The sequence below is a fragment of the Hemicordylus capensis genome, chromosome 16, assembly GCF_027244095.1.
Source record: "Hemicordylus capensis ecotype Gifberg chromosome 16, rHemCap1.1.pri, whole genome shotgun sequence".
Classification (NCBI taxonomy): domain Eukaryota; kingdom Metazoa; phylum Chordata; class Lepidosauria; order Squamata; family Cordylidae; genus Hemicordylus; species Hemicordylus capensis.
Genome location: NC_069672.1, coordinates 10,353,465 through 10,379,905, shown reverse-complemented (window position 1 = coordinate 10,379,905; position 26,441 = coordinate 10,353,465). Strand labels below are relative to the sequence as shown.

General features: G+C 48.9%; 1 protein-coding gene across 1 annotated transcript in view; it reads left to right on the top strand.

Annotated features, from left to right (window-relative positions):
• Positions 1–26,441, top strand: part of PLCH2 (phospholipase C eta 2) — a 310,229-nt gene that overhangs the window by 13,461 nt on the left and 270,327 nt on the right. Inside the window, exon 2 of the mRNA XM_053280835.1 lies at positions 12,560–13,210. Coding sequence (XP_053136810.1) covers positions 13,114–13,210 — 97 coding nt within the window. The 5' untranslated portion in view covers positions 12,560–13,113. The remainder of the gene's footprint in view (positions 1–12,559; positions 13,211–26,441) is intronic.

Below are 26,441 nucleotides of genomic sequence, written 5' to 3'. Positions count from 1 at the left end.
ATCTATCTATCTATCTATCTATCTATCTATCACATTTATATACCGCCCAAACTTTTGTCTCATCTCCTCTAGAATGGAGGTGTGCTTTCATATATTGGCCAGATTTACCCCCCAGTCCCTGCAAGCCATCGGGGAGCACACACAATTTGGGTTTTTCATTGCGCGTTAAGAGTGCAGCCTGATTTATACCTGGGGGTAAAAAAAACACAAAACCCCACTTTTTGCCTTGGGTTTTTTGGGCAACTTGGAACTCGCAGTAAACACTCACAGTAAACTCAGTGTAAAGCTTGCTGTCTGGGAAAGCTCCTGGGAAGGAACTCAGAACCTTCTGCATGCTAGCAGGCAGATGCTCTTCCTGGAGCAGCCCCATCCCCGAAGGGGATTCTCTTCCAGGGCTCACTCGTGGAATATCCCATTCAAATGCAAGCTAGGGTGGACCCTGTAGGGGAAGGATGGCAGTTCTGTCCCTAGATAGAAAAGCAAAACCAGTTTAGTGAGAAAGCAGCAAAGCAAGACGTCTTGAGACAGTTCTTTAGTATTGGAAAAACTGCAGGGATGTATTTAGAGAAAAGGTTACAAACACATGTGAAAAAGCCTGCCGCTTCATATCAGCTGTAGCTCATGGCTGAAGAGAGAGACCAAAACAAACAGCCATCTCTGGAGAGACAAAATGGAGACTAACACTGGGAGAACAAAGAGGGGAAGAGTCCACCACTTTTATCCGTGACCCTAAACCCACCGCCCACCCCCTTCGCATGGTCACGATGCGACATTGCAGCTGAGTGCTGATATTGCCAGGTTCCTAGCTCCAACAGACCTTGCATAGCAAAGGGGACAATTCATGCTCTTCTCCTCTGATAAGTCCCCCGATTTATTGTAAGACGTACGTGAGACATGTGTCTTTGTTAATTTGCTCTCCACCAACAGAAGGCATTTGGGCAACGGTGAGTTAAATGCAGAATTCCTGCAATTGCCTCCATTTAGGTGAAGTTGAGTAAACACAATCCCGCCTGGCCGTTGTCGTCTGCAAACATCATAATTTAGATGGGCAAAGGCTTCTATGTTATCATAAGGCTGAGCTTTCTCCTCTGATTATATATTCTTTTTCTCAAATCTTTGTTTTGGAACGACTGACACAATCTGTATGTAAATGGCACTGGCAGCCCATGGGACCATGGCTGATGTTTGTTTTTAAGCAGAAACTTAAAAGATCCTTCTTGCGTGGCTGGATATGAAGAGGTCAGAATTAAAAGTAGCTGCCTTGGGTGAATTATTGGGGGGGAAGGAGGGCACAGAGGTTCATGTTTTGATAACATAACAGTTGACTTTCATTGTTGAAGAGGGGCCAAGTAAAATAGTCCCAAGACGCAGGGCATATCCCCACTGCAGAGTTAAATGGCTTTAACAGTCATGCCTTCAGCCTAGGAGACCCTGGGAATTGTAGTTCTTATGGGAGGGAGTAAAGGAGGGGTTCTCAACCTTGGGTGCCCTGCTGTTGTTGGACTACAACCCTCATCATCCCCATTCCCAATGGCCTTTGGATGGGCATGATGGAAGTTGTAGTCCACCAACAGTTGGGCACCCAAGCTTGAGAACCCCTGAAATGAAGCTCTCCGGCAGAGAATTCTTCAGCACACATTGCCTCGTTAGTCTCCCTACCCCCATCCCCCATTGACACGACCATGTATACCTGGGTACATCCTCTGACCTGGGTATGCATGGCTGTGTGGATGGGTACACACATGCCCATTCACACAAGCATGCATACCCAGGTCAGAAGCTTTACCCGGGTGTACATGGTCATGCAAATGGGGTGGCAGCGAATGGGGTGGCTGTGTGTCGATCTTTTCCTACTGCTACCTTCATAAATGTTGTCAGTGCTTGCTCCAGGTTTAAGACCATAAGCACAGCCCTGCTGGATCAGGCCCAAGGATGCCCATCCCGTCCAGCATCCTGTTTCCCACAGTGGTCCACCAGATGCCTCTGGGGAGCCCACAGGCAAGAGATGAAGGCATGCCCTTCCTCTTACCCTTGCTCCCCTGCAACTGGTATTTGGAGAAATCCTGCCTCCTTTTACCACAGTAGCAGGCATGAGTTTATTTCACTTCTGGCAGGCCGACAGTAGCAGCCACAGTGTTTTATTGAGTTATTTTTCAGTATGTGGGTATCCCACCCACGGCAAAAGTCTCACAAACAAAAAAAAGCAGCCCAGGTTTAAAAACAAGCATTGAAACACATGCAGAATCCAGTCTTAAACCACAAATTGGTGAAACCCACCAGTTCTGGCTGCTATGTCTGCCGGTTTTCTGCCCCATCCCACGTAGCTTTGCAATGCTCCGAGGACACTGCGGTGTGAATAGGGTTGTCTGTCAGTGGCAGCCAGAAAAAGGTTGTTGGTTACTAGCTGGGCCTAATCCTTCCCAGCGGGTCAGGACAGTCCCTGGGGCACCGGGCCCTTCAGCAGCTGCGCAAGGATGCCCTGCTTGGGTTTCTATTCCTGCAAGATGTCATCAGTGTTGATTGGTTTGTGTGAGATCTGAGATGCTCGCTCAGCATTGTCAGCTCTGACTGGCAGCGGCTCTCACGGGTTTCAAGCAGAGCAGATGCTCGTCCATTGAGCTGTGGCCCCAGTGGAGAGGTCTCTGCCTCAAGGGGCTTGCAGTCTCCAAATATGTACAACAGAGGAAGGGGAGGGAAATGGCCGGAGTCAATAGGGGAAGAATCGGGTGTTTCAATTGTATAGATCCAGGTTCAGTTTCAGTAGGACATGGAGACTAGCGGGCTGTGCCAAAGGCTTCATGAGAAAAGTGCATTTTTGTGAGGTGAGTGGAACATCGGAAGCTGCCATCTACTGAGTCAGACCCTTAGTCCAGCTAACTCAGGATGGTCTACCCGGGCTGGCAGCGGCTTCTCCAGGGTTGCAGGCAGGAGTCTCTCTCAGTCCTGTCTTGGAGATGCTGCCAAGGAGGGAACCTGGAACCTTCTGCATGCGAGCATTCAGGTGCTCTTCCCAGAGGGGCCCCATCCCCTAAGGAGGATATCTCCCCGTGCTCAGACATGTGTCCCATTCAAATGCAAACTGTGGCAAGCCCTGCTTAGCAAATAAGACCATTCCTGCTTTGCTCCCACAAGCCCAGCTCTCCTCTCCTCTCCAGTTTTGAAGGAAGGAAAAGGATATCGAACTTACATTGTTCTATATTTTACTAACTATATTGCTAACTGCTAGGGGCTAGTAAAGAACGCCCCCACCCCACCCCAAAAAGTACATTGTACTTTTTACCTGTAGATCAAAAAAGGCTCATGAATTACTGCTGTTCCAGCACCCTATTAATTGCATAACCTTTCCCCCCCTTTAAGCTTGTTTTTTTTTTTAAAGCCAACCAGGCTGCATACCCGCTGGGTTCTGATGCCACTCAGTGGCCCGCGTGGCCTGTCCCCATGGCAACGGAGTGCCGCCTTGCACCTCCAGGTGTGGGCTGGCCTGACTGCACCCTTCCGCTTTCCCAACCGCCTGCCTCTTCAGCTCGCTCGGGATGTGGGGCAGCATGTCTGGGCCTGCAAGGGCCCTCCAGCTGGATTGCAGGATGGATGGGTTTGTGGCGCTCTCTGCGAAAGGGACGACCCTGTGTCTTGAGAGCAGCCGCCGCTGGGCTGCAAGGCCCTGGGGGAAGCCCTCCATCCTTTGGCACGCCGGAGCGAATTGTTCTTTTTCGGTCTCCTACCTTTTTGATCTTCCCCCACTTTTGATGTGCTTCTGGATCCGATTAATCAGACTTGCCATCTTCCTTCCCCCGCATCTTCTTGGCGTGCAATGCATTGTTAACTTTTGTATCACTGACGCCGAGAAGGGAAACCAGAGCTGCTCTGAGCCCTTACTAGACTGCATACGGTGATTGTTTAAACACAAACAGCATCTTCTCCCAAGAGCATTTTTAGATAGCAGGAGGTTTTTCCACACGGGGCTTTTAAAGCCCTTTAACTCACATCTCCTCTGGAACAGAGGAGGCAATCTCCTCTATTGGCGGGGGGTGGGGGGTGGGGGAATTCATATATCGGCCAGATTTACCCCAAAGTCCTTGCGAATTATTGGGGAGCAGTTCACACATAATTCGGGTTTTTCACAACGTGTTAAGAGTGTAGACTGCTTTATATCCAGGGCAAACAATTCCACTATTTGCATCAGTTTTTTTACAACTTTGAGTTTGCACTAAAGCCTCCCAGTAAACCTGCAATAAAGTCTGCTGTGTGTGAAAGTCCCACGCTTTACTTGTGAGTTTGAGGCTTTACCGCAAGTTCAAAGTTGCCTCAAAAAACCAACACAAAGAGTGGACATTTGAAAACCCCCAGACATAAATCGGGCTACACTCTAACATGCAATGAAAAACCCGAGAGCTTGCAGGGACTTCATGGTCAATCTGGTCGATATATGGACGCACCCCCTCCATTCCGGAGGAGATGCGAACTAAAAGCCCAGTGTGAAAAAGTTCAAGGAGGCTTTTGCCCTTCATTTTCCCACCGTTCCAAAACAGCAGCCTGGGACTGCAGTTGGGTAATAGGATATGCAGCCTCCTGATCTTGACTGACTAGCACCAAACCTCCTGTGGGTGGAGAGCCAGTCTTGCAGCAAAGTAAAGTGTGCCGTTGAGTCGGTGTCGACTCCTGGCGACCACAGAGCCCTATGGTTGTCTTTGGCGGAAAACAGGAGGGGTTGACCATTGCCTCCTCCCGCACAGTATGAGATGATGCCTTTCAGCATCTTCCTTTATCACTGCTGTCCAATATAGGTGTTTCTCATAGTCTGGGAAACATACCAGAGGGGATTCGAACTGGCAACCTCTGGCTTGCTAGTCAAGTCATTTCCTCGATGGCTACCTGTATGAACTTTGATATATTCCTCAATATGATATATATATATATTGAGGAATATATATATTTGATATATATTTATATATATTCTTTGAGGGATGGGGCTGTTGATTAATGGTAGAGCATTGGTTTGCATGCAGAAGGTCCCAGGTTCAGTCCCTGGCGTCTCCAGAGTGCTTTCCAGATTAAACCGAACTTCCGTACTTCCTGTGTTGTGACACCGCAGTCCCTGCACTGACAGCAAGGTGCTGTTCACATTGCTGATGCCTTCTTTTGGATTTTATCTTTGCCTTACAGTGCTGCAACATTGCATGTGTGTCAAAAGAAGTAGCTGTGTTTTCCCATGGTAGGAGTTTGAAATTCGGGGGATTGCTTTCAATACTACCCTGACAAGCTGAAGCATCTTACCCCTCTTGTAGGGTTTAATCTGGAAAGTATGCACAAGCTTTCCCAGACAGCAGGCTTTACCGCTGGTTTTCTGCAGGGCTTTGTTGCGAGTTCAAAGTTGCACCAAAAAAACCCAATGAAAAGAGGGGATTTTTTTTAAAAAAAACACTGGATATAAATCTGGCTACACTCTAATATGCAATTAAAAACCCAGATTGTGTGTGAAGTGCTCCCCGATAGTTTGCAGGGACTTTGGGGTAAATTTGGTTGATATGTGAATGCACACCTCCATTCCGGAGGAGATGCGAACTAAAAGCCGGGTGTGAAAAACCTCCAGGTAGGGCTGAGAAAAACTCCTCTCCAAAATTAAGGAGAATTGCTCCCAGTCAGTGTAGATGATGCTGTTAGGATGGACCAATGGTCTGACTTGGGTTGGAAGAGTCTTATGTTCTACAGGAGCATCCTTAGCTCAGTGGTAGAGCATCTGCTTTACATGCAGAGGGTCCCAAGTTCAATCACTATTGTCCCCAGGGCATTTTCCAGACTACGAGATTTGCACCGGTTAAAGTGTGCAGAGTGAGATGGTATGAGGCAACGGCTTGAAACTGTGAGTACAGTGTTTCTCGATGTGTTTTTCAATGACAGGGTTTTGGCCGTTCATATTGCCCACCACTGCAGCAGGTTTTCCAGGCAGGGGGTGTCCATATTCCACCTGAATCGCATTCAGTGCCCCTCCTCCATTTCAGGCCAATGGGGGTCACAGAAGGGGCGGGGAACCGCTGACTTAAAAATACATAAATTCTCGGTGCCTTTGCTCAACGCTGCAAGCAGGGGGGAGTGCAGCTAGGGCCGAAAGCTGACACTTGCACAAGAAACAGAGCGATATCTATATTTGAATGGGAAGCTACATATAAACACTGTAAGTTAGTTAGTTGTTTATTTATGATCTTAGATCAAACATCAATAGACACAGAATATACACAGTAAAGAGAGAAAACAGAAACAGAAACAAAATTTAAAATATCATCAAATACATAAAATCAGGAACCTGTAAGATATTCCCCTTACGGGAAGGGGCCACTCTGGGAAGAGCACCTGCCTGCTTGCATGTAGAAGGTTCCAAGTTCCCTCCCTGGCAGCATCTCCCAGATAGGGCTGAGAGAGACTCCTGCCTGCCACCTTGGAGAAGCCGCTGCCAGTCAGTGTTGACGATACTGAGCTAGATGGACCAAGGTAGAAGGCAGCTCCCTCTGCTCCTATAAGTCTTGTGACAGGACAATCCAGGAGGGGTTTGAGGTGGAAATGGAGTGTGAACATCTGCTGGAGAGGAAGCAGTAAGCCAGTATTGGCTGGGGCAGGCAGCATTTGAGGGTTAGTGATATAGCACTATAGGGTTAGCCGGAGCCAGCAGGACCCCGTGGAGATTGGTGCCATTATCATCATCATTATCATCATCATTTTTACATTTATATCCCGCTCTTCCTCCAAGGAGCCTAGGTTGGTGTACTACATACTTGAGTTTCTCTTTCACAACAACCCTGTGAAGTAGGTTAGGCTGAGAGAGGAGTGACTGGCCCGGAGTCACCCAGCAAGTATCAGTTGCTGAATGGGGATTTGAACTCGGGTCTCCCCGGTCCTAGTCCAGCACACTAACCACTACAGCATGCTGGCTCTTGCCATGGCAGGGAGGAGGGGAAGGAGATGCCGCCTGGTGCAACTTCACTCTCCTCCTTCAGCCTATGGTCTGAGTGGAGTCCATGGAAAGAGCTCTGCGGCAAGAACTCTGCCCTATCTCTTCTGTTGCTCACCCTTGGGTTTGAGGATGTTGTTGGCAGAATTCTGTGGGCTTGAGGGCATCTATTTTGTGAGATCCAATCCTGCCAGAGACCCCAGTGGTTAGTTCAAACCAGTATATCACTTTCCGGTTCTCTTCCCGCCCTCCCTAGCATCTCTCGTGCTTCGCTGACCTCTTGCCTTCTTGGCCTGCTGGCTCCTGTCCCTGGATCCCGTGTGATGTCCCTGAATGTGGAATTTGCTTTGCTCCGAGGCAGAACGTTGTTGCTGTTTGCGGACTGCAAGCGGGGTGATTAGAGGCCAAAGTTGGCCGAGTGGCATCTGTGCCTTTCCCCCTGGTGCCCGGAGGACCGTTATCGTCATTCCTGTGTGAACCGCAGCTCAGAAAACAAACATTGCTGTTTGGGATGGGCCCTTGGAGTGAAATACTTCATCCTGATGGAATCTCTTGTTTTCAGAACAAACCTTTTGAGCAAACAGTTGGCTGTTCCGGCAACGCTTCCCCTTCACATTTCCCCCCCTCCCCACCCACCCCGGCTGCTTCCGAGGCCCCCAGGACAGACAGACACACCTGGAGGTGCAGGAAAGGGCCGGGTGGATTGGGGTGGGATCCAGTGGAGAGACCTTAAGCTTTGGGGGAGACGGCCAGAGGAGCTGGTCTCCGGTTTCTAAGGGGCCACTCTCTGCTTCCGCATAACAATGCTTATCTGTGTGATGGTGCAGAACAGTGTGCTCCATTGTCAGAACACGTCATTGCCAGTGGCAGCCCCCACCAGCCCGAAATGCAGCTCTCTGACTAATTGCTCGTTGGGTCTCTGTGAAGCTTCCACCCAAGCTGAATCCGATGCACAGCCCCCCTGGCACCATTCGGAGAGGACCGTTCCCAACATGCAGTGCTGTGCTTTGCCCAGCACCAGAGGGGGCTCCTTGGAGGGAAACGGAGCCCTCTTGAGAGCCCCTACGCCATCTTGGAAGGTGTGCACAGAGTGCTGGGAAGAGTAGCCCTTCCCAGCGCCTTCTTCCGAGAGCTCTTAAGGGAGGGCTCCGTCTCTCTTAAAGGGCCCTCCAGCCCCAACAGAGGTCAAGAACAGAGGGGGATGAAGAATTTTATTTGCCAAAGTGGCCAATTTTTGCCAAAGAATTTTCGCCACAGTGGCGAGGAAGAATTTTTGCCAAAGTGGCTCCCATTTGGAAAATAGAGAAGTTCCCTGCCGTATAACAGTGTTCCTTACAGTGTGTGTGTGTTTGTGTGTGTGTGTGTGTGTGTTTGTGTGTGTTGATTGTATTTGGGCCCTGCTTCTCATCCAAGATGGGCTGTTGTGTGTGGAACAATGATCTCTTCTGGCCCCAACACTTGATGTCACAATTCGGGTTTCGGGCTTCCTTTCCAGACCAGAAGTGCAAGTGGATTCAGCAGCGGGCTTGACAGTACAGTTATCAGCCCACTAAAGCATCCCCTCCATTGATCTACAGGGTCTTTTGGTCCCTGGTAGCTGATGACCTGGGGTCTACGCTCCAGAGGGAGAAGGAGCCAGTGATGGACTTGGGCAGGGAAAACCCTTTCATAGGGCGAGTTAAGGGCAGCAGAGTATTATCTTCTGGTAGCAAGAATGCATTGCCCCCTTTGCTAAGCAGGGTCTGCCCTGGTTTGCATTTGAATGGGAGACTACATGTGAGCCCTGTAAGAGATTCCCTTTAAGGCAGTGGACGTGGGGTCTGTTAGATATTACTGAACTACAGTTAGGGGCATCCCCAGGCACAAGCTTATTGTGGCTGGGAATGCTGGGAATTGTAGTTCAGCAACATCTGGTGGACCCCACATTAAGAACTGCTGCCTGATCTATGACTAAGGAGTCATAGATCAGTGGAAGAGGACCTGCATGTTTGCATGCAGAAGGTCCCAAATCCCCCTCCCCCAGCATCTCCAAGATAGACTCCTGCCTGCAGCCATCAAAGTCTGCCTCGCCTGCACTGACTGGCAGCGGCTTCTCCAAGGTTTCCGGCAGGGGTCTCTCCCATTCCCAACTGGAGATGCTGCCAAGGACTGAACCTGGAACCTTCTGCATGCAAAGCAGGAGCTCTGCCACGGAGTGATGGCCTCATCCCCATCCTGCCTCCAGGACATTTTGGCTCAGCCCTACTAGCAGGGGTGAACTTGAGTTTGGGCGCAGATGTTATTCTGAGAGCCTTGTGAGGCAAGAATGCTATTGTCGCAATATAAAACCAGGCCCAGCAACCGTAGTATTTACTGTGTCTGGTTCCTGGGTCCTAATCACTCCTGGTTCCCTCGGCTGGCACAAACATTTCAGGAGATTTAATAATCTCCACTGGCTTAATATATTCCGTACCTTCTGCATCCTGTGTTCCTAAGAACTTGGGATTCCTCTTTTTGTTTTAGGGATGGCAGTTTGACTTCTTAGGAGAATTAAATGCAGCAGGGTTTAATTTAAAGCCTAGGTAGCTCTTCGGCTGTAGGATAATTCAGTGCAGCCTCAAAAGGAGGGAAATATCACAGCTCTGCTGCAATGAGGAATGATGAGGAACGTCTCCACTGGAGGTGGGGAAAGGCCCACGGGACTGTTGCCTCCTCCCCAGTCTGTCCTAATAGCTCTGCACTGCAGCCAGCACGGCACCCAACCCAAGCTCATTAGTTGCTAACCGTGCCTTCCCCGTCCTGAAATCCAGTTCCTCCCAAGATGCATCTCCAAGACATGTTGGGGCAAGGTTCGGGGGCTTGTCAGGCAGTCAGGAAAGCTGGAGCCTCGGATGGTAACCGTGGCCAGGAAGGAGTCTCTTTGTGCCAGGTTTTGGAGAGGAAGGGAAATCCTTGCAGCTGGGGGGAAAAAAAAGAGAGAATGAAGGGTGTGAATGTGCAATCATATATCATTAACCCCTGCTAACTGGGCAAAGAGGCACCTTTTAACGTGGCGATTCTCTTTACTGAGCAGGGGGAGAGTACACACAGGAACACAGGAAGCTGCCATATACTGAGTCAGACCATTGGTCTATCTAGCTCAGTATTGTCTTCACAGACTGGCAGTGGCTTCTCCAAGGTGGCAGGCAGGAATCTCTCTCAGCCCTATCTTGGAGATGCCAGGGAGGGAACTTGGAACCTTCTGCTCTTCCCAGCGTGGCTCCATCTCCGGAGGGAAATATCTTCCAGCGCTCACACTTCTAGTCTCCCTTTTATATGCAACCAGGGAAGACCCTGCTTAGCTTAAGGGGACAAGTCATGCGAGTAACTGACCCTCTCCACCCCCAGCACAGTACTTCTAGTTACTGTTGCTCGTGTCTATCTTATGTTTCTTTTTAGAATGTGAGCCCTTTGGGGACAGGGAGCTATCTTATTTGTTTGTTATTTCTCTGTGTAAACTGCCCTGAGCCATTTTTGGAAGGGCGGTCTAGTAATCAAATAAATAATAATAAATAATATCATATCGTCTTTCATATCGCATCATTTGTAAAGGTAAAGTTGTGCCGTCGGGTCAGTGGTGTGTCAACTCCTGGCGACCACAGAACCATGTAGTTTTCTTCTGTCAGAATACAGGAGGGGTTTCCCATGGCCATCTCCTGCACAGTATGAGCTGAGATGATGCCTTCCAGCATCTTCCTTTATCACTGTTGCCTGATAGAGGTGTTCCCCATAGTCTGGGAAACATCCCAGCGGGCATTCGGACCGCCAACCTTTTGCTCCCTAGGCAAGTTACTTCCCCGCTGCACCATATCCTTTGTACACCACCCAAACTTCCATCTCTGGGCGCGGTTTACAGCAACATAAAACAAATTAAAACACACATTAAAACCTTTAAACAACTTAAGACCACAAGTCTAGTTAACAAGCTCTGGGTGCTTAAATGCGTCTTTAGAGACGTTTGAAAAGTTGTCAGAGATGGGGAGGCTCTTATTTGCATTCCCGAGTCTCGGGGTGGCAACAGAGAAGGCCCGTCCCTTGTGTAGCCACTGGGCAAGCTGGTGGCAGCTGCAGATGGACCTCTCCAGATGATTTCAATGGGCGATGGGGCTCATAGCGAAGAAGATGTTCTCTGAAATAACCAGGGCCTAAGCTGTTTAGGGCTTTATGGGTTATAACCAGCACCTTGTATTTTGCCTGGAAACCTATTGGGAGCCAGTGTAGTTCTTTTAACAGTTGCGGCCCAATTAAACACAAAGCAGACAGAAAAAAAATGTGGTGGGTTTAATGAAAAATGTGCAATGGTTGGAATACTCAAGCACAAAGCTTAATCGCCTCTTGGATTAATAATCTGCTGGAGGGCTTTGGTGTATATCACTGTCAGCCTTTCCCCGTGTTCCAGAATCTGTCCCTAGTAAATCATGGCCACTTGTTTTGGTTTCAGAGTGGGGGCTTGTTCCATTCCCCACCCCCAAGTTGCTAGAGTCTTCAGAATCCAGCTCTTTACACAGGGTCCCTAGAAGTTCAACCTTCTAGGGACCTTTCCCCAGGAGGCTTTGCAAACAGGGCTGTCACCCCGAATCTCCTTCGGAAGAGAGTGTGTGCGTTCACTTCACGCGCTAGCCTGAAGTCCCTTCAAGATCCTTGGACCCACTCTACACACAAATCGGGCTTTGTCTTGCAAATTCTAGCTTATCTTGTGTTTTTTAAGATGCTGGCACTGACATAGAATCATTAGCATGATAAGAGGGATATTCTCTTTAGAAATGCAGATATAGTTCTTTAGAAAGCTCTCCCCCCCACTTGCATTGGCTAGAAGGAAAACATGGAGGCATGCAATGAGAACTTGAATCAAAACAAAACCCAAGAGCAGAGGGGAGAGCTGCTTCCCTCAATGCCGGCAGTGTGATTCGAAGTGGTTTTGCTCAACTGTTACCCTGCAGCATGAGGCCATGTGCAAATAACTCCCAGGGAAGTTGCCCAAACTCTGACCATGCACTCCTAAATATGTCAGGCTAGCACCGGACTCCTCTGGAGAGCCTTTGCACCCCACTGCCCTGTTCACCGGCCCCTGGGCAATGTATTTTGGTTTGTTGCCAACTTTTGATGTTCGTTCCAATAACTAACTTTGTTCTGATGATGTGTTTGTAACATGGATTGTTTTAAAACATTACTTATGTTTGCCACGTTGAGTTGTTTTGATAAGGAAAGGGAAACACACACACACACACACACACACACACACACACAGAGTGTTCCCTCTAACAGGGATTCTCAGATGTTGTTGACTAGAACCCCCAGAATCCCCAGCTGCAATGCTTTTGCTTGGGGATTATGGGTGTTTCAGTCAACAACATCTGGGAATCAATCCCTGTTAGAGAGAACACGGCACACACATTGCATTTCTCTTCCCACAGTTCCTTGGTGGGAGCTGTAACAGTGTAAAAGTCTTGACACTGGTTTTTTGGGTGCCGGGTGCGCACAAGGCGGCTTAAACATTTAATGAAGAATCCCATATTTCTATAAATATGTGCCCGAATTAGAATTCTGGAGTGGCAGGTGCGGGAAATCTTATTAATGTGTTTTGTTGGTTTGTTCCAGGTGTGTGTCTTGCCCCAGGACCTCTGCTCCTTAAGTGTCTGGTGAACGTGACGGCGTAAATGTTTCTGGCCTGGAGGACGAGGACAACGTGGCTTCTTGCCTACCTCCCACTCTTTTAACAGAAGCCACGGGAGTGAATCGGCTGAGATGTGATCCTATTGTGGCTCTTGGGATTCTGGATAGTAGACTTCCAAATCATGGGAAGAGAGCCCAACCCTGAGCCTCAGGAAGGCCGATAGCTCCGTGGTGGGACGCACACTTGGCATGCGGAAGGACCCAGGTTCAGTTCCCGGCGTATCCCACTAAAACTACCTCAAGTAGCAGAGCTCAGAAAGAGCTCTCCACCTTGGAAAGCTGCTGCCTGCCAGAGTCCTAGATGGACCAATGGCCTGACCCAGTATGAGACAGTTTCATAGATCCACCTTCACGGGATTATGCTATTGCTAGGACTGAATTCTGGGCCAGAATTTCTATGGTGGCTCCTTCTGACAATTTGCACACGTGTCTTGAACGGGTTGAGAGGGCTGTGACCCTCCCGTTTGGCTCCAGCAACTATGGAAACCATGCTCACTGATTCGGGACGGCCAGAAGACCCTTTCCCAGGGAAGGCGAGATGTCCACACTTCCTTTCCGCAAACATCGTTGCGGTTGGTAAGTCAAGCGGATTATTATCTTGCAAATGTCCTCTTGTGTGCTTGTCTGCGTCTGAACAAAAATGGCCCAGGTCACCAGGGAGTGACAGTTCTGGTAAAGTTTTGCTTCACACTTTCAGGCTGTCAAGGTGTGACAACAGACTTGTGTTGGTATTTGCATGCGGACAGGCCAGTTAAAAACTTTGTGGACTAGCATCATGTAGAAACATTTGCAAGCTTGCTGAGGCTGTGCAGTTGTCAGATTGCTTGCTCTTCATTCTGGATGCCAGATTCTTGCGTGGAGGGTGTCTGTGGTCCCACGGGTTGGCTTTTCAGGCCAGTAATGGCAGGGAGGGTACATGGCCCACCCATTGCTCTGGAATGCCCATGCACGAGTGTCAATGCCTTACCCCATCTTTCTTGGGCCCTGAGCCATCTTTGCTAGAGAGAGGGGAGTCTCTGCACTCACCCAGCGAATGCTTCTCCAGACACCTAAATGGTCTCCTGTCCCAGGGGCGACCCTTTTATAAGGCAAGGTAAGGCAGTTGCCTCAAGGAGCAAACTATTAAGGCACCAGCAAGACACCACCCCCTGGCCCTCGAAGCAGCTTTCTGGGGCCGATCCAAGCAGCACAAGGAGGGAAGAGGCAGCAACCCTTCCTCTACCCGGACCTCCGTATTGCTGTCCCCCACCCTCTGTATCACACCTTCCGTATCAGCTTTCAAGAGCTGGTTTTGATATGGGGCTGTCCCCCCACTAGCATTATGGGGCAAGGAAGCATTTTGTGCCCCTCCCCACCAGGCGCTACGCTACTTTGGGTCACCTCTATCGTGTCCTGCAGCAACAGGATGCTGGGCTAGACAGACCTTGGGCCTGGTTCAGCAGGGCTGCTCTTATGTTCCTGCACCAGGCGGGACTTTTATGTGGCTGCATAGCCTCTACATAAGAACAGCCCTGCTGGATCAGGCCCAAGTCCAGCATCCTGTTGCCCAGAGAGGCCCTCCAGATTCTTCTGGGAAGCCACATAACCAGGAGAAGGAGGCACGCCCTCTCTCCTGCTGCCTTGCATCTGGTATTTGGTTTCCTGCCTATGAGCCTGAAGGTGGCCTATAGCCATCAAGACTAGTAGCCATGGATAGACACCCCCCCCCCGTTTAAAGCTATCCCAGCTGGTGGCCATCACCACATCTTGTGGCAAAGAGATCCACACATTCTGAAATATGTGGGAAAGTCCTTCCTTTTGCCATTCTCACATTTCCTGGCCATGGAATGACCCTGGGTTCTACTGTTGTGAGAGAGGGAGGGAACCTTATCTCGGTCCACTGCATTCTCCACATTGCCCAGGCTTGCCTTGGAGTTCATTAACATCACTCTCTGTGTGATGGCGGGATTTGATCCCAGCGTCCTGTGTATTTCATTCAATGCTTTTTGGTCCTGGCAGCCTTGAAACTGGAGAGGCCCCCTTATTTTTTCAATGCTGCACCAAGACAGCTGCCTGCTTTACTGGTGGACTTAGGAGGGGCATGGCCTAGCCCCGTGAATTCTTCTGCCCGATACCCATCGTATTCTGGTGGTATAAAGTGGAGACTCTTATCAGAAAAGGGCAGCATTTCTTAGCCAAAGTCTGCAAGTATGAGCGGCATAGAAAGCATTTCATTTAAAGTGCCCATTGATGTTTTTATGGTGTTTTGAGATGTACTTGATTAAATGGGCAAAGATGCCAATCTGAGTGCGGTGGTTTTCATCAAAGACTTAACGTGCAGCTTCAGGAGAGCTTTGTTTGGAAACTGAGCTTCCTATATTTAGAGAGCTTAGGGCTGGCGGAGCCCTCCTTCTTGGCCTGCTAGCTTTCTGTGCTAGCTTTCTTTCTTTTGGACTGTTGATGACCCTTTTAAACTTTTAACCAAGTGTCCGAGAGCTCGGAGGGGAGATTTGTTTATCTGCCCCAGCTGCAACCGAAATGCATAGGTAAGGGAACACTGCTAATTAATATTGTCTGGAGAAATGGAGTTAAAGTTCTAAATAACGTCGTTTTGTTTTGGAAATACATCGGAGAGACAGGTAAGCTTACATGCCTAGCTGCTTGCTACATTCAGGAAGTGGGGAAGGGAGAAGATGGAAGTCTCTCTCTCTCTTTCCAGGTGAGAGAATGAAACATGAGAGTCTAACAAAGGGGAATCTAAGTAGAGAAAGCCTGGTCAGAGAGGGAATACCTTTACTGGCTGTCTACCCCAATGCTCATTAGGGTTGCTGATGCTAAGTGTCAATGCCGCCAGGAGCTGGGCGCTTTCCAGATTACTCTAGAACAAGGTTAAGAAACCCTGCTCTAGAACAGCAGTAACTCTAGGTTACTCTAGAACAGCAGTGAAATGCTTTGGCTTGGCAGGATTGTATTGAGAACGATTCCCCGAATTTCAAACTCTGCAACGGGAAAATACAGCTACTTTTCTGCCACGGACTTCCAACGTTGTAGCACTATAACACAAAGTTAAAATCCAAAAGAAGGCACCGGAAATGTGGACGGCTCTTTGCTGTCAGCGCAGGGTCTGTGGTGCCACAACACGGGAAGTGCGGGAGCCCACTTCGAAGATCCGTAGTGACACTGGGGTAAGGGTTAATCTGGAAAGCGTCTCACATCTCCAGCAAAAAGACCTGCATATGCAAAACCCAAAAGGCTGGAAATGACCTTTTGAAAACTTTATATAGTCATTGTATGTACAAATATTCCAAACGTGAAAGGAATATAGAGGGATAAAGTGAAGTAGTAATCCAAAGCAGTGTTGGGTTGTGTTTAATTTCTGAGCTGAGTTCTGTTTTGTCGTTTTTCTTTTGTACACTTCCGCCACAATAAAAACTGCTCCCCATTTCAAGGGGAACGCTTGTAGAAGGTCCCATAAAGCAAGGGTTCCCGACCTGTAGTACTCCAGCTGTTGCTGAACTACAACTCCCATCGTCCCCACTCCCCAGCCACGCTGATGGGATTTGTAGTTCAGCCACAGCTGGAGTGCCGCAGGTTAGGAACCCCTGGCTTAAAGCGACAGGGGTTTCATAAATGGCCCGCGAGGTTGATCTCCAGATTTCCCAAGGATGCCTTGGATGGCCATAAATAAAATGCAGGATCTATATTTATCTCGCGCGTCTTAATAGCCAAAAGCCTTCCCGTGCTGGTTTGGGTTTCTGTTTTCCTGACAGGCCTGGCTGGCCTTGAAAGAGTACCTTTGCTAGCATATAATGGAATGGGTGATAAATAGACTTGTGCTTGTCAAAGAGTTGATCTATCAGCCGCCTTTCCGTGTAGGATAATATAGCAGCTGAGATTCCTCTTGCAGGAGCTTAGAGTTCCATAGTGCTTTGCTTCATCTGGGCCCCCCCAAATCCTCTTTAGTCTGTCCTGGGTGGTGTGGTCGCCCGACCAAGCACGATGGTGCTTAATTTGTGTGTGTTTGGGGGCTCCTAAGGCCTTGAGGTCCTCCAGGCTCCACAGTCACCTGGGTGCACCTCTGCATCTGCTTAGTTGCACACAATCCTTGCATGGAGAAGTCTCTCATTACCACAAGGAGCAGGCACCTCTTTGAGCAATGACCTGAAACCAAATAGCACACCAACTCTCCGTTTAGTCAGATGAAGGCCGTTGCCCTAATCCGGTAGGGATGCTGCATGCGTGGAAGCCGGGTCTGTGTGGCAATTCCCCTCCTCTGGGTCAGGTTCCTGTGTGCTCAGAAATTATCCCCTGGGAGTGTGTATGTGGGGAGGAAACCCCATGCCCCCAGCATGTGTGTAGGCTGCCTCGCAGGGTGTGTGTGGGTGTGTAGAACCAGTCGCACCATAATACTCAAGGGGGGTTCTGTGGGGGTGGGGAGGAGAAGGTGGGCTCAGATCCCCCCCTTTCAGAAATCTAACATGATGTGGGGCACAGCTCACCCACCCAGAATTGCACTTTGCCCCTTCTGTGCCCCCCTCTATTTCTTTTCTCATGCCTCCCCCAAACAAGGTTATCTACTCCTGACCTAAGCATTTCATATCACACACACACACACACACACACACACACACACAGACAGACACCCCGCTGCTTTTGTTTTACTGAATTCCCTCCTGCATCTTCTCTTGTTGGGGAGGAGAGCTGGTCTTGTGGTAGCAAGCATGAATTGTCCTCTTTGCTAACCAAGTTATACCTTGGTTTGTATCTGCATGGGAGATTGCATGTGCGAGCACTGGGAGATATCCCCCTTAGGGGATGGGGCCGCTCTGGGAAGAGCATCTGCCTGCTTGCATGCAGAAGGTTCCAAGTTCCCTCCCTGGTGGGATATTATCAGGGATGGGGAACCTTGGCACTCCTGCAGATGTTGGCCTACAATTCCCATAATCCCTAGCTATTGGCCTCTGTGGCTGGGGATTATGGGAGTTGTAGTCCAAAAACAGCTGGAGTGCCAAGTTTCCCACCCCTGTAAAGTCTCCTACCTGCAACCTTGGAGAAGCTGCTGCCCGTCTGTGTAGACAGTGCTGAGCTAGATGGATCGATGGTCTGACTCAGTATATGGCAGCTCCCTATGTCTGTTTCAAACCTAATCACCCATCTCTTCAACCCTGAAAACATATTTTTCTCTGCCACACCACACAGAAGTTTCTTTCCACTGCTGCCCCCCAAAATTTAAGTGAAGAGTGGCCCCTCAAGCTTCTCCTCTGTCTCTACCCCTGCCTAGGGATCGGATCCAAAAGGGAGCCAAATTCTGGCTGAAAAGCAGGGGCATAGCTAGGGGAGAGGGGGCCCCATGTTCATCCCTCTCTCTGGCAGCCCCCCCCCCCGAGTGAGAGAGATAATGAAGAAAATAGGGAGGGGTGGAGCTGGAGGGCCCTCGGGAGCTGGGGGCCCGAGCTCTTTGAACCCTTTCGCTCCGTTATAGCTATGCCTGTGCTGCAAAGCAACAGATACTTTGCAAAAAAAATTTAAAAAGGGGAAATGTTGCAGTTTGTGCCACTAGGAAAGGCATCTCCCTCCTGGCCAGTGGCGCGGTTAGCCCAGTTGCTTGTGGAGACACATAAGCGCATGGCCCCTTTCCTGGTTTTGAAGTTCCATCTCCCTCCGTTTAAACTCTGGTAATGCTTCTTTTGAAGGGAAGGGTTGCCATGGAAACTGCCTGCAAAGGGATGCAGCCGAGAGAGTGCTAAAAGTACACACACACACACACACACACACACGGATGCAAGTGCTGGCATCGGGTTCCTGGCCCTGGGCTCTGTCTTGGCCCCGTGTGGAATGGGGAAATGGAGCGGGGATCATTCATAAAGTTTGCCATGCCTGCAGAGGACGTGAAGGGGGAGAAAGAGGGCGGCACGTCCTGACAAAGTGTGGCAGGGCACGGGCGGGGTTGAGGAGGGAGGTTGGTTGGAAAATGTGGGGCAGGCCCGTGGCAAACAATGGGGACATTGATTCCCCCCCTCCCTCCGTTCACATGGCCTCCTGTTTGCTGCCAGCTTTGCAAAGCACATCTGGGGAGAGTGGAGAGAGGGGAGATGGCCCAGAATAGGCAAAGAGGCTTTGCCCGTTCTGTGCCATCTCCCCTCGCTCTTCCAGATGTGCTTGTTTTCTGTGCCAGTGTGGAGATCTCCATGAAGATTTTCCCATCCGGCTTTTAGCTTGCATCTCCTCCGGGATGGAGGGTGTGCATTCACATATTGGCCAGGTTTACCCCAAAGTCCCCGCGAACTATCGGATAGCAATTCATACATGATTCCGGTTTTTCATATCGGGCGTTAGAGTGTCGCCCAATTTATATCTGGGGTTAAAAAAAATCCACTTTTTGCGTCTTTTCTTTGGCGACTTCGAACTTGCAGTAGAGCTTTGCAGAGCGCCTGCGGTAGAGCTTGCTGTCTGGGAAAGCTCCATGCACACATGCACACATATCTCCACAATCAGGAACGCAGAATCCCGAGGTCCTACGAGTTGCTTCTCAAGCGCAATACTTTTTGTTTTTGTTTTTTGGTCACTGCAAAAGTGGGAGGATGCAGGATTTGCATCGATCTATGGATTTGATTGTTTGGGGCAGTATAGTAATAAAGGTAAAGTTGTGCCGTTGAGTCGGTGTCGACTCCTGGCGCCCACAGAGCCCTGTGGTTGTCTTTAGGAACATAGGAACATAGGAAACTGCCATATACAGAGTCAGACCATTGGTCTGTCTAGCTCACTATTGTCTTCACAGACTGGCAGCGGCTTCTCCGAGGCTGCAGGCAGGAATCTCTCTCAGCCTTATTTTGGAGAAGCCAGGGAGGGAACTTGAAACCTTCTGCTCTTCCCAGAGCGGCTCCATCCCCTAAGAGGGGGAATCTCTTCCAGTGCTCACACATCAAGTCTCCCATTCAGATGCAACCAGGGCAGACCCTGCTTAGCTATGGGGACAAGTCATGCTTGCTACCACAAGACCAGAATACAGGAGGGGGTTTGGGTTAGCACTGCTACCTGGGTTACCCCTACTAATTGGGCAAAGAGGCACCTTTTTAACGTGGTGATTCTCTTTATTGAGCGGGGCAGGGAGAAGTAACTGGCCCTCTCCACCCCCAGCACAGGACCTCCAGTGACTGTGGCTGGTGTCTCTCTCATGTTTCTTTTTCAATTGTGAGCCCTTTGGGGACAGGGAGCCATCTTATTTATTTATTTATCTCTGTAAAACCGCTTTGGAAACTTTTGTTGATATAGATATTTTGTTGTTGTTGTTTACCATTGCCATCTCCCACGCAGTCTGAGATGATACCTTTCAGCATCTTCCTATCTTGCTGCTGCCCGATATAGGTGTTTCCCATAGTCTGGGAAACATACCAGCGGGGATTCGAACCGGCAACCTCCTGCTCTCTAGGCAAGTTAATTCCCCACTGTGCCATTGGGTGGCTAATATAGTAATACCCTATCAATAATTGGTATCCCATTTCTTGATCCAGAAGGACCCCCAAAGTAGCTGACATCAGGCAAAAAAGTGTAATTACATGGATTCTATTTCTATCCTGCCTTGCTCGGGAACAGCATTGCTCGGGAATAACATACTATCCCCTATTAAAAACGGTTCCCGTTCGTTCAGGGGCTTTTCTAGTGGTTTTGTGCCTCTTCCTTTGCTGAGTGGTGTTGATCTTACAAGTCACCCTGTCTATTTTCTTCTTCTTACAAAAGGGAATTCTGAATCTGGCATTAAAGATGCTAATAATTCCTCTTGGAAGAAGAAAGATTAAAAGAAGATGCAGGTGGGAGGGGGAGAGTACAGAAAGCTTTGTATTGCTGTATGAGTGGGTGACACACATTCAAGGGTGCAGAGGAGGCATGAAAACAGCCACGACTGTGTCTCCAAACCAGAACAGCTGGGCCAATTTCCATGAAAGCATTTTGAAAAACAAAATGACTTCTTTGCTAATGAAGCCTGCCTGCGAAATCAGTTAGCCTGGGACTAAACGGAGCGATGCGTTTTGGGGACGCTTCTCACCCCGTTTTGCCATTAGCAAAAAATTGTGATAATGGCCATTTTCTTCTCCCTTCGCTTCTTTAATTCATACTGAAATCTAAAGTGATTGATGGGACTCTTAAAATGTTAGGGAACAATTCCCAGAAGGCTGTTGTATATTTAACAGCCGAGCCTTGGGATATGTTGCAAAATTCCATTGGACGTACATAATATAAAGCTTATTTTAAATATGGATTTGCCTAGAAGTCTTGCATCCACGTCTTATTCCACAGGCATTTCCCCCCCTCTCCTATTAAGCTGTTAACCTAGATTTCTTAAATAAGTCCATGGATCCTCTTGCAGGTCGGTCTCCGTATCTGGTCTCTGTGCAGCAAAGGGCCATGATGGGCGTGCACATTTTGTGTTGACTTCTTCCCACTAACTTTACTGGAAGTTTCAGCTCAGAGTATCCTCTGACGTTCACACGAATCCAGGAAACACTCTTGGGAAAGGATGCTCACACGGTTCTCCTCATTCAAATGTCTTTCTGGATTGCGGGCTTCTGAATTGCCCCATAGTTCTAAAGCGGTCTTATGACCAAATTGTGTATTACGCAGATTTCTGTGAGGCGTCCTCCACTCTTTCAAAAAGAAGTGTGGGAAGGGGCAACGTGGATCAAGGCTGAGGTGTGCGCGCACACATGTGAGTTAATCTTCTGCCCCTACAGCAATTGCCCAAGCTGAATTGCCCCCTAGGAGCTACTGTTTGTTTCGTAATGGGGTGAATATATAAAGTTACCTCGTGATGCTATATACATGTTACAGAATAATAATCGCCTCAGGGAGGGAATTCATGTTCGGGGATCGGCGCAGGGGCAAAGCGTTAACCCTCCCCCACTGTGGCCCCGATCCTTATCACTTCAGAACGTGGCTGCCTTTTGAAGAACCAAATAAATAAATAAATGCCGAGTTCCAATCACCACAGCCTGCAGCTCTGTTTTTAAGAGGTTTCAGCCAGCACTGGGCTCCCAGCCTGGCCGGGAATGCCTCTCTCTGCTTTTGCAAGCTGGGAGAAGCCATCCCGGCCACACTGTGAAGGCAGCGCTGGCCAGAATTTCCTTCCAAATGGGACGCGCGGCCCCGTATGCGAGCGCAGCCACGCCCCCTACATCTGACATCAGAAGCCAGGGGCTTGGCGGGGGTGCGAGGTGCAGCCCCTGAGCATGGCGGTCCAGGTTCTTTGAACCCCCCCTGCACAATGGTGGCTCCACCCCTGCTTCTAGTTTGGAGGCTATAGGTCACCTCCAACCTCAGAGGCAAGATGCCTCTAAATACCAGTTGCAGGGAAGTAATAGCAGGAGAGAGGGCATGCCCTCACCTCTTGCCTGTGGGCTTCTCAGAGGCATCTGGTGGACCACTGTGTGAAACAGGATGCTGGACTAGATAGGCCTTGATCCCGATCCGGCTGGGCTGTTCTTATGATGGGGTCTGTTGTCCAGCAACATCGGGGGACCCAGGGTTGAAAACCCCCTGCTTAAGGGGATGAGACAAATTTCTGAGGGTCAGGTCTATCAACAACTCTGAGGCATGGTAGCCAAATGGAACCCCCATGTTCGGAGGCAGTATATCTCTGAATTACCTGTCAGGGACACATGATGGGAAAGGAATATTGCCTGCTTGTAGGTAGAAGCATTTGACTGGTCACTCCTGGAGGCAGCTGCGATGCTACTTTCGGATTGGTAGACATTGACAGAGGCGAAAACTTGGTGACGGCTGTGCTGAACACAAGTTCACCGCCTTGAAACTGCTTGTAGAGCAATGCCTTCATTTTCTTAACTTCCTCTCCAAATACTGGTGTCAGTTTCTTATTGGGATCTCAACACTGTGTTTCCTTTCCACCAAGTGAAACTGTCAGGTTTTTTTTTGAAAGGCCTCGCCGCCTTTGCTTTCCGAATAGAGGCAAATTTTAGATCAGAGGCAATGAAGTCAAAGCCAGATGATTTTATTACCCGCCATTTCTAGCCTCCTCTTTCTAAAAGTTCTCTTCCAATTATCGTCCCTGTGATGTTACAAAGCTTTCCCCTCGCCTCCGCTGGCGTTCTCTCTCTCCCTTGTAAATTGGGTTTGGGAGGGATTTAAAAGAGATAACAAGATCATAGAAATTTAGAGATGGAATATAAAGCCTTCTTTTCAGACAGCCCTCATCTACTTGCCTAGCAACGGCATGATTAAGAAGATCAATTCGGCCGGTTTCGGCGTGATTTCAATTGCCTTCAGTTCTAAACTTCCAGTTTGCTTATAATAATAATAATAATTAAGCACGGTAGAACAGTTGACACCTTTTAGATACTGGAATACTTTCCAGTAGTCCGTTCTGGACGTGGGTGAAGCATGTAGGAATTGGGCGATGAAAGAGGCCCCACATAAAGGGTGGGGATGAATACACTTTTTGTTGCGACCTCTGTGCATTCCATGAACTGTGGGCAGCGGAGAATGTGGGCCTCCATCAAGGTCTTGTGGCCGCACACTCTGTGATGTGTGTGCACCCTCAAGAGGTTGTGCTTTTCAGATCTCCTCGCCCAAGTAACAGTGTGGGAGGAGAGCTGGTCTTGTGGTCGCAAGCATGCATTGTCCCCTTTGCTAAGCAGGACCTGCCCTGGTTTGCATTTGAATGGGAGACTATATGTACAAGCACTATACGATCTTCCCCTTAGGGGATGGTGCTGCTCTGGGAAGAGCATCTGCTTGCCTGCAAACAGAAGGATCCAAGTTCCCTCCCTGGCAGCATCTCCACAATAGGGCTGAGAGAGAGACTCCTGCCTGTAACTTTGGAGAAGCTGCTGCCAGTCTGTGTAGACAATCCTGAGCTAGAACTCTGTATATGGCAGCTTCCTAGGTTCCTAGTGTTGGCTTTTTTGCAAATTAATTTGTCTCCCTTAGGCATTCAGCAAGGCAAGGGAGTGGGAGGACCCCTAGCTCAGTCACAGAGCACGTGCAAAAGGTCTCAGTTAATAGAATCATAGTGTTTCAGTATTCAAAGCAAAAAAGAGGTGGTGCTACTTTTTATTAGCTGCTTTGGCAATCTCTGCCCGGAGGGGAATAGCCAGACAGATTTTTAAAAACACGAAACAAATACAGTTGAGGTGGGTGATATGTTTTAGGGTGGGTGGCAACAGGCCTATTGCCAGGGTCTTGTCATCTGCTGAAGGGGGTCTCATGCTGTAGCGCAGAGGAAGAGCATCTGCTCTGCATGCAGAAGGTACCAGGTTCCCTCCCCGGCAACATCTCCAGGTAGGGCTGAGAAAAATTCCTGCTTCTAAACCTTGGAGAGCTGCTGCCAGTCGGTGTAGATAATACAGAGTTAGATGGACTAATGGTCTGACTCAGTAGGCAGCTTCATGTTCCGTCAGGCACATCCATAGGGAAGAGCATCTACTTTACAGAAAGTACAAGGTTAACTCCCAGGCATTTCCAGGTAGGGCTGCGAAAGATTCCTGCCTGCAGCCTTGGAGAAGCTGCTGCCAGTCTGTGTAGACAATACTAAGTTAGATGGACCAAGGGTCTGACTCAGTATAAGGCAGCTTCCTATGCATGAACAACTTGCCAACTATAGTCCAGCACTGCACTCAGATGTAACACACCCAGGCAATATAACTAAATTTGCCAGCAAAATTCTAGCCGCTGCCATTGATTCATTTTATTTTATTTTTAAATGTTTAATGCAGGCTTTTCAAAACAAGCAGCCAAAGGCAGTTTATAGCAATGAGAAGAGGTAACAATGAATCAATATTAATCACCATCATCATAAACCTTTATGATTTAGGCATCTCTGGAGGGCAAAAAAGTAGTAACATCTCAATGAGAAGAGGCATGTCACACTGCCTGCTCCTAATTTTTTTAAAAAGTATGTTTTGCAACATGCCAATGGTCGTCTTCATCTCCTGCAAGGTGGTTCCTTTGCAGAGTGGAAACCCGAGCCCACCTGGTGCATTTGGGGCAGAGGAGATGTGCTGGCATCTCACTCCCCATATTGAAGGCTTTCTCCAGGGAGCTGTATTGGCCTCTATTGAATTATTTCTTCTCCCTCTTCTTAGATGTCCATCAAGGCAACAGCTGCTGTTTAGTGCTGCGGTGTCCTGGGGGAGGCAGACACTCTGCTTCCCTATACGAACCACTGCTAACAATTGGGCTGATCCAGTTTGAAGTCTGCATTTGCAAGAGACTTACTTAGTGTCCTGTTCGCTTTACTGACATCCTTCTCGCCGGGCATGCCGGACGTGGCCAAGCCCAAATGCAAAAGAGAGCTGCGACCATGGAAATAAATCAAGCCGTTTCCCCAGAATGCCCTGGCATGTTAGAAATCCCTTCCTTAGCCCTGTAGTGGATCTGGAAAGCATTTAGTATATGAGCCCACTAAGGTGGTAGGTACCATCTGGGGGTGAGGGGAATGCCCATGATGATTCTTGATAAGGGCTGCACCCCCTAGTGAGGGGAAAGAGGCGAGAGCTTTAAGAACACACTAGTCCTACTGGATCAGGCCCAAGGCCTCTCGTCCAGTGTCCCGTTATACACAGTGGCCCACCAGATGCCCCTGAGAACAGAGGTGCACCTGGGTAATTTTGGAGCCTGGACCTAAAGGCCCCTGCTGCAAGTTAAGCATCCTTTTTCACACATAGGTTCTTGAGGGCACAAACCACACCACCCAGGACAGACTAAGGACAATTTGGGAGCCCCCAGGGGGTTTGGAGGCCCTGGACGTGCCTGAGAAGCCCACAAGCAAGAGGTGAGGGCATGCCCTCTCTCCTGCTGTTGCTCCCCTGCAACTGGCGTTCAGAGGCCTCTAAAGCTCTTACAGATTCCTCTGTGTTATCACCCCTTCTCTATGCTCAACCCTCAAACTATTGGTGTGACATTGCAATCATTTCTTTGCACAGAGGAATACTCAGGATTGCGGTCACAATGGACAAAATATGATATGATGGATATTTATAGACTGCTTTTCAACAAAAGTTCCCAAAGTGGTTTACATAGAGAAATCATATCCATATATATAATACAAATTGAATGTCTGTCTTTCTTTCTGTTCCCTATACGTTGCCCCACCCTTTGAGCTATTGGGACCAAACTTTGCACAGTGACTTCCTAGGACCCTACGAGTAACATAGAGCACCCAGGAACCCCGACAACCACCACGCACAGACAGACAGACAGGAATACAGGAGCAGGTATAGCTACAAAACAGAGATGGATGCAATAACAAAGAGAAACGTGCACCATAAAGCCGAGCAACGGCAGGTACTCAAAGCTAGTAATGAATGAATGAATGGCTCCCTGTCCCCAAAGGACTCGCAGTCTAAAAAAGAAACATAAGAGAGACACCAGCAACAGCCGTTAGAATACAAACCACTGGTTGCGTTCTTTCCATGGAATGCAATCTGTGGGTGACATTCCCTGGACAAAATTGAGATACCACAATGTGGTATCTCAACCACATTGAGATACCTCCAAAACCTCTGGATCCCAAGGGTGATCCAACTTATTTGGAGAGATATGTCCAAAACGAGATTAAAACATGTGAACAGGGAGATCTATAGAGATATATATTTTTAAAAGAGGGAGAAGAGGAGAAGCTATCAAGGAAAAGAGGACCACGTGTGTGGTTTTTTTTATAAGTGTGAGGTGCTGTTATTCTTATTCATATCCTGCTATGACCCAGGCTTCATCCCAAAAGAACCCCGACAGCCACATCTCAGCCCCTGAACAAGCCGGGCGGGTGTGTGTGTGCCTTCAGAGGTGACATTTCTCCCTCCCAAGCTCACTCTGGCTC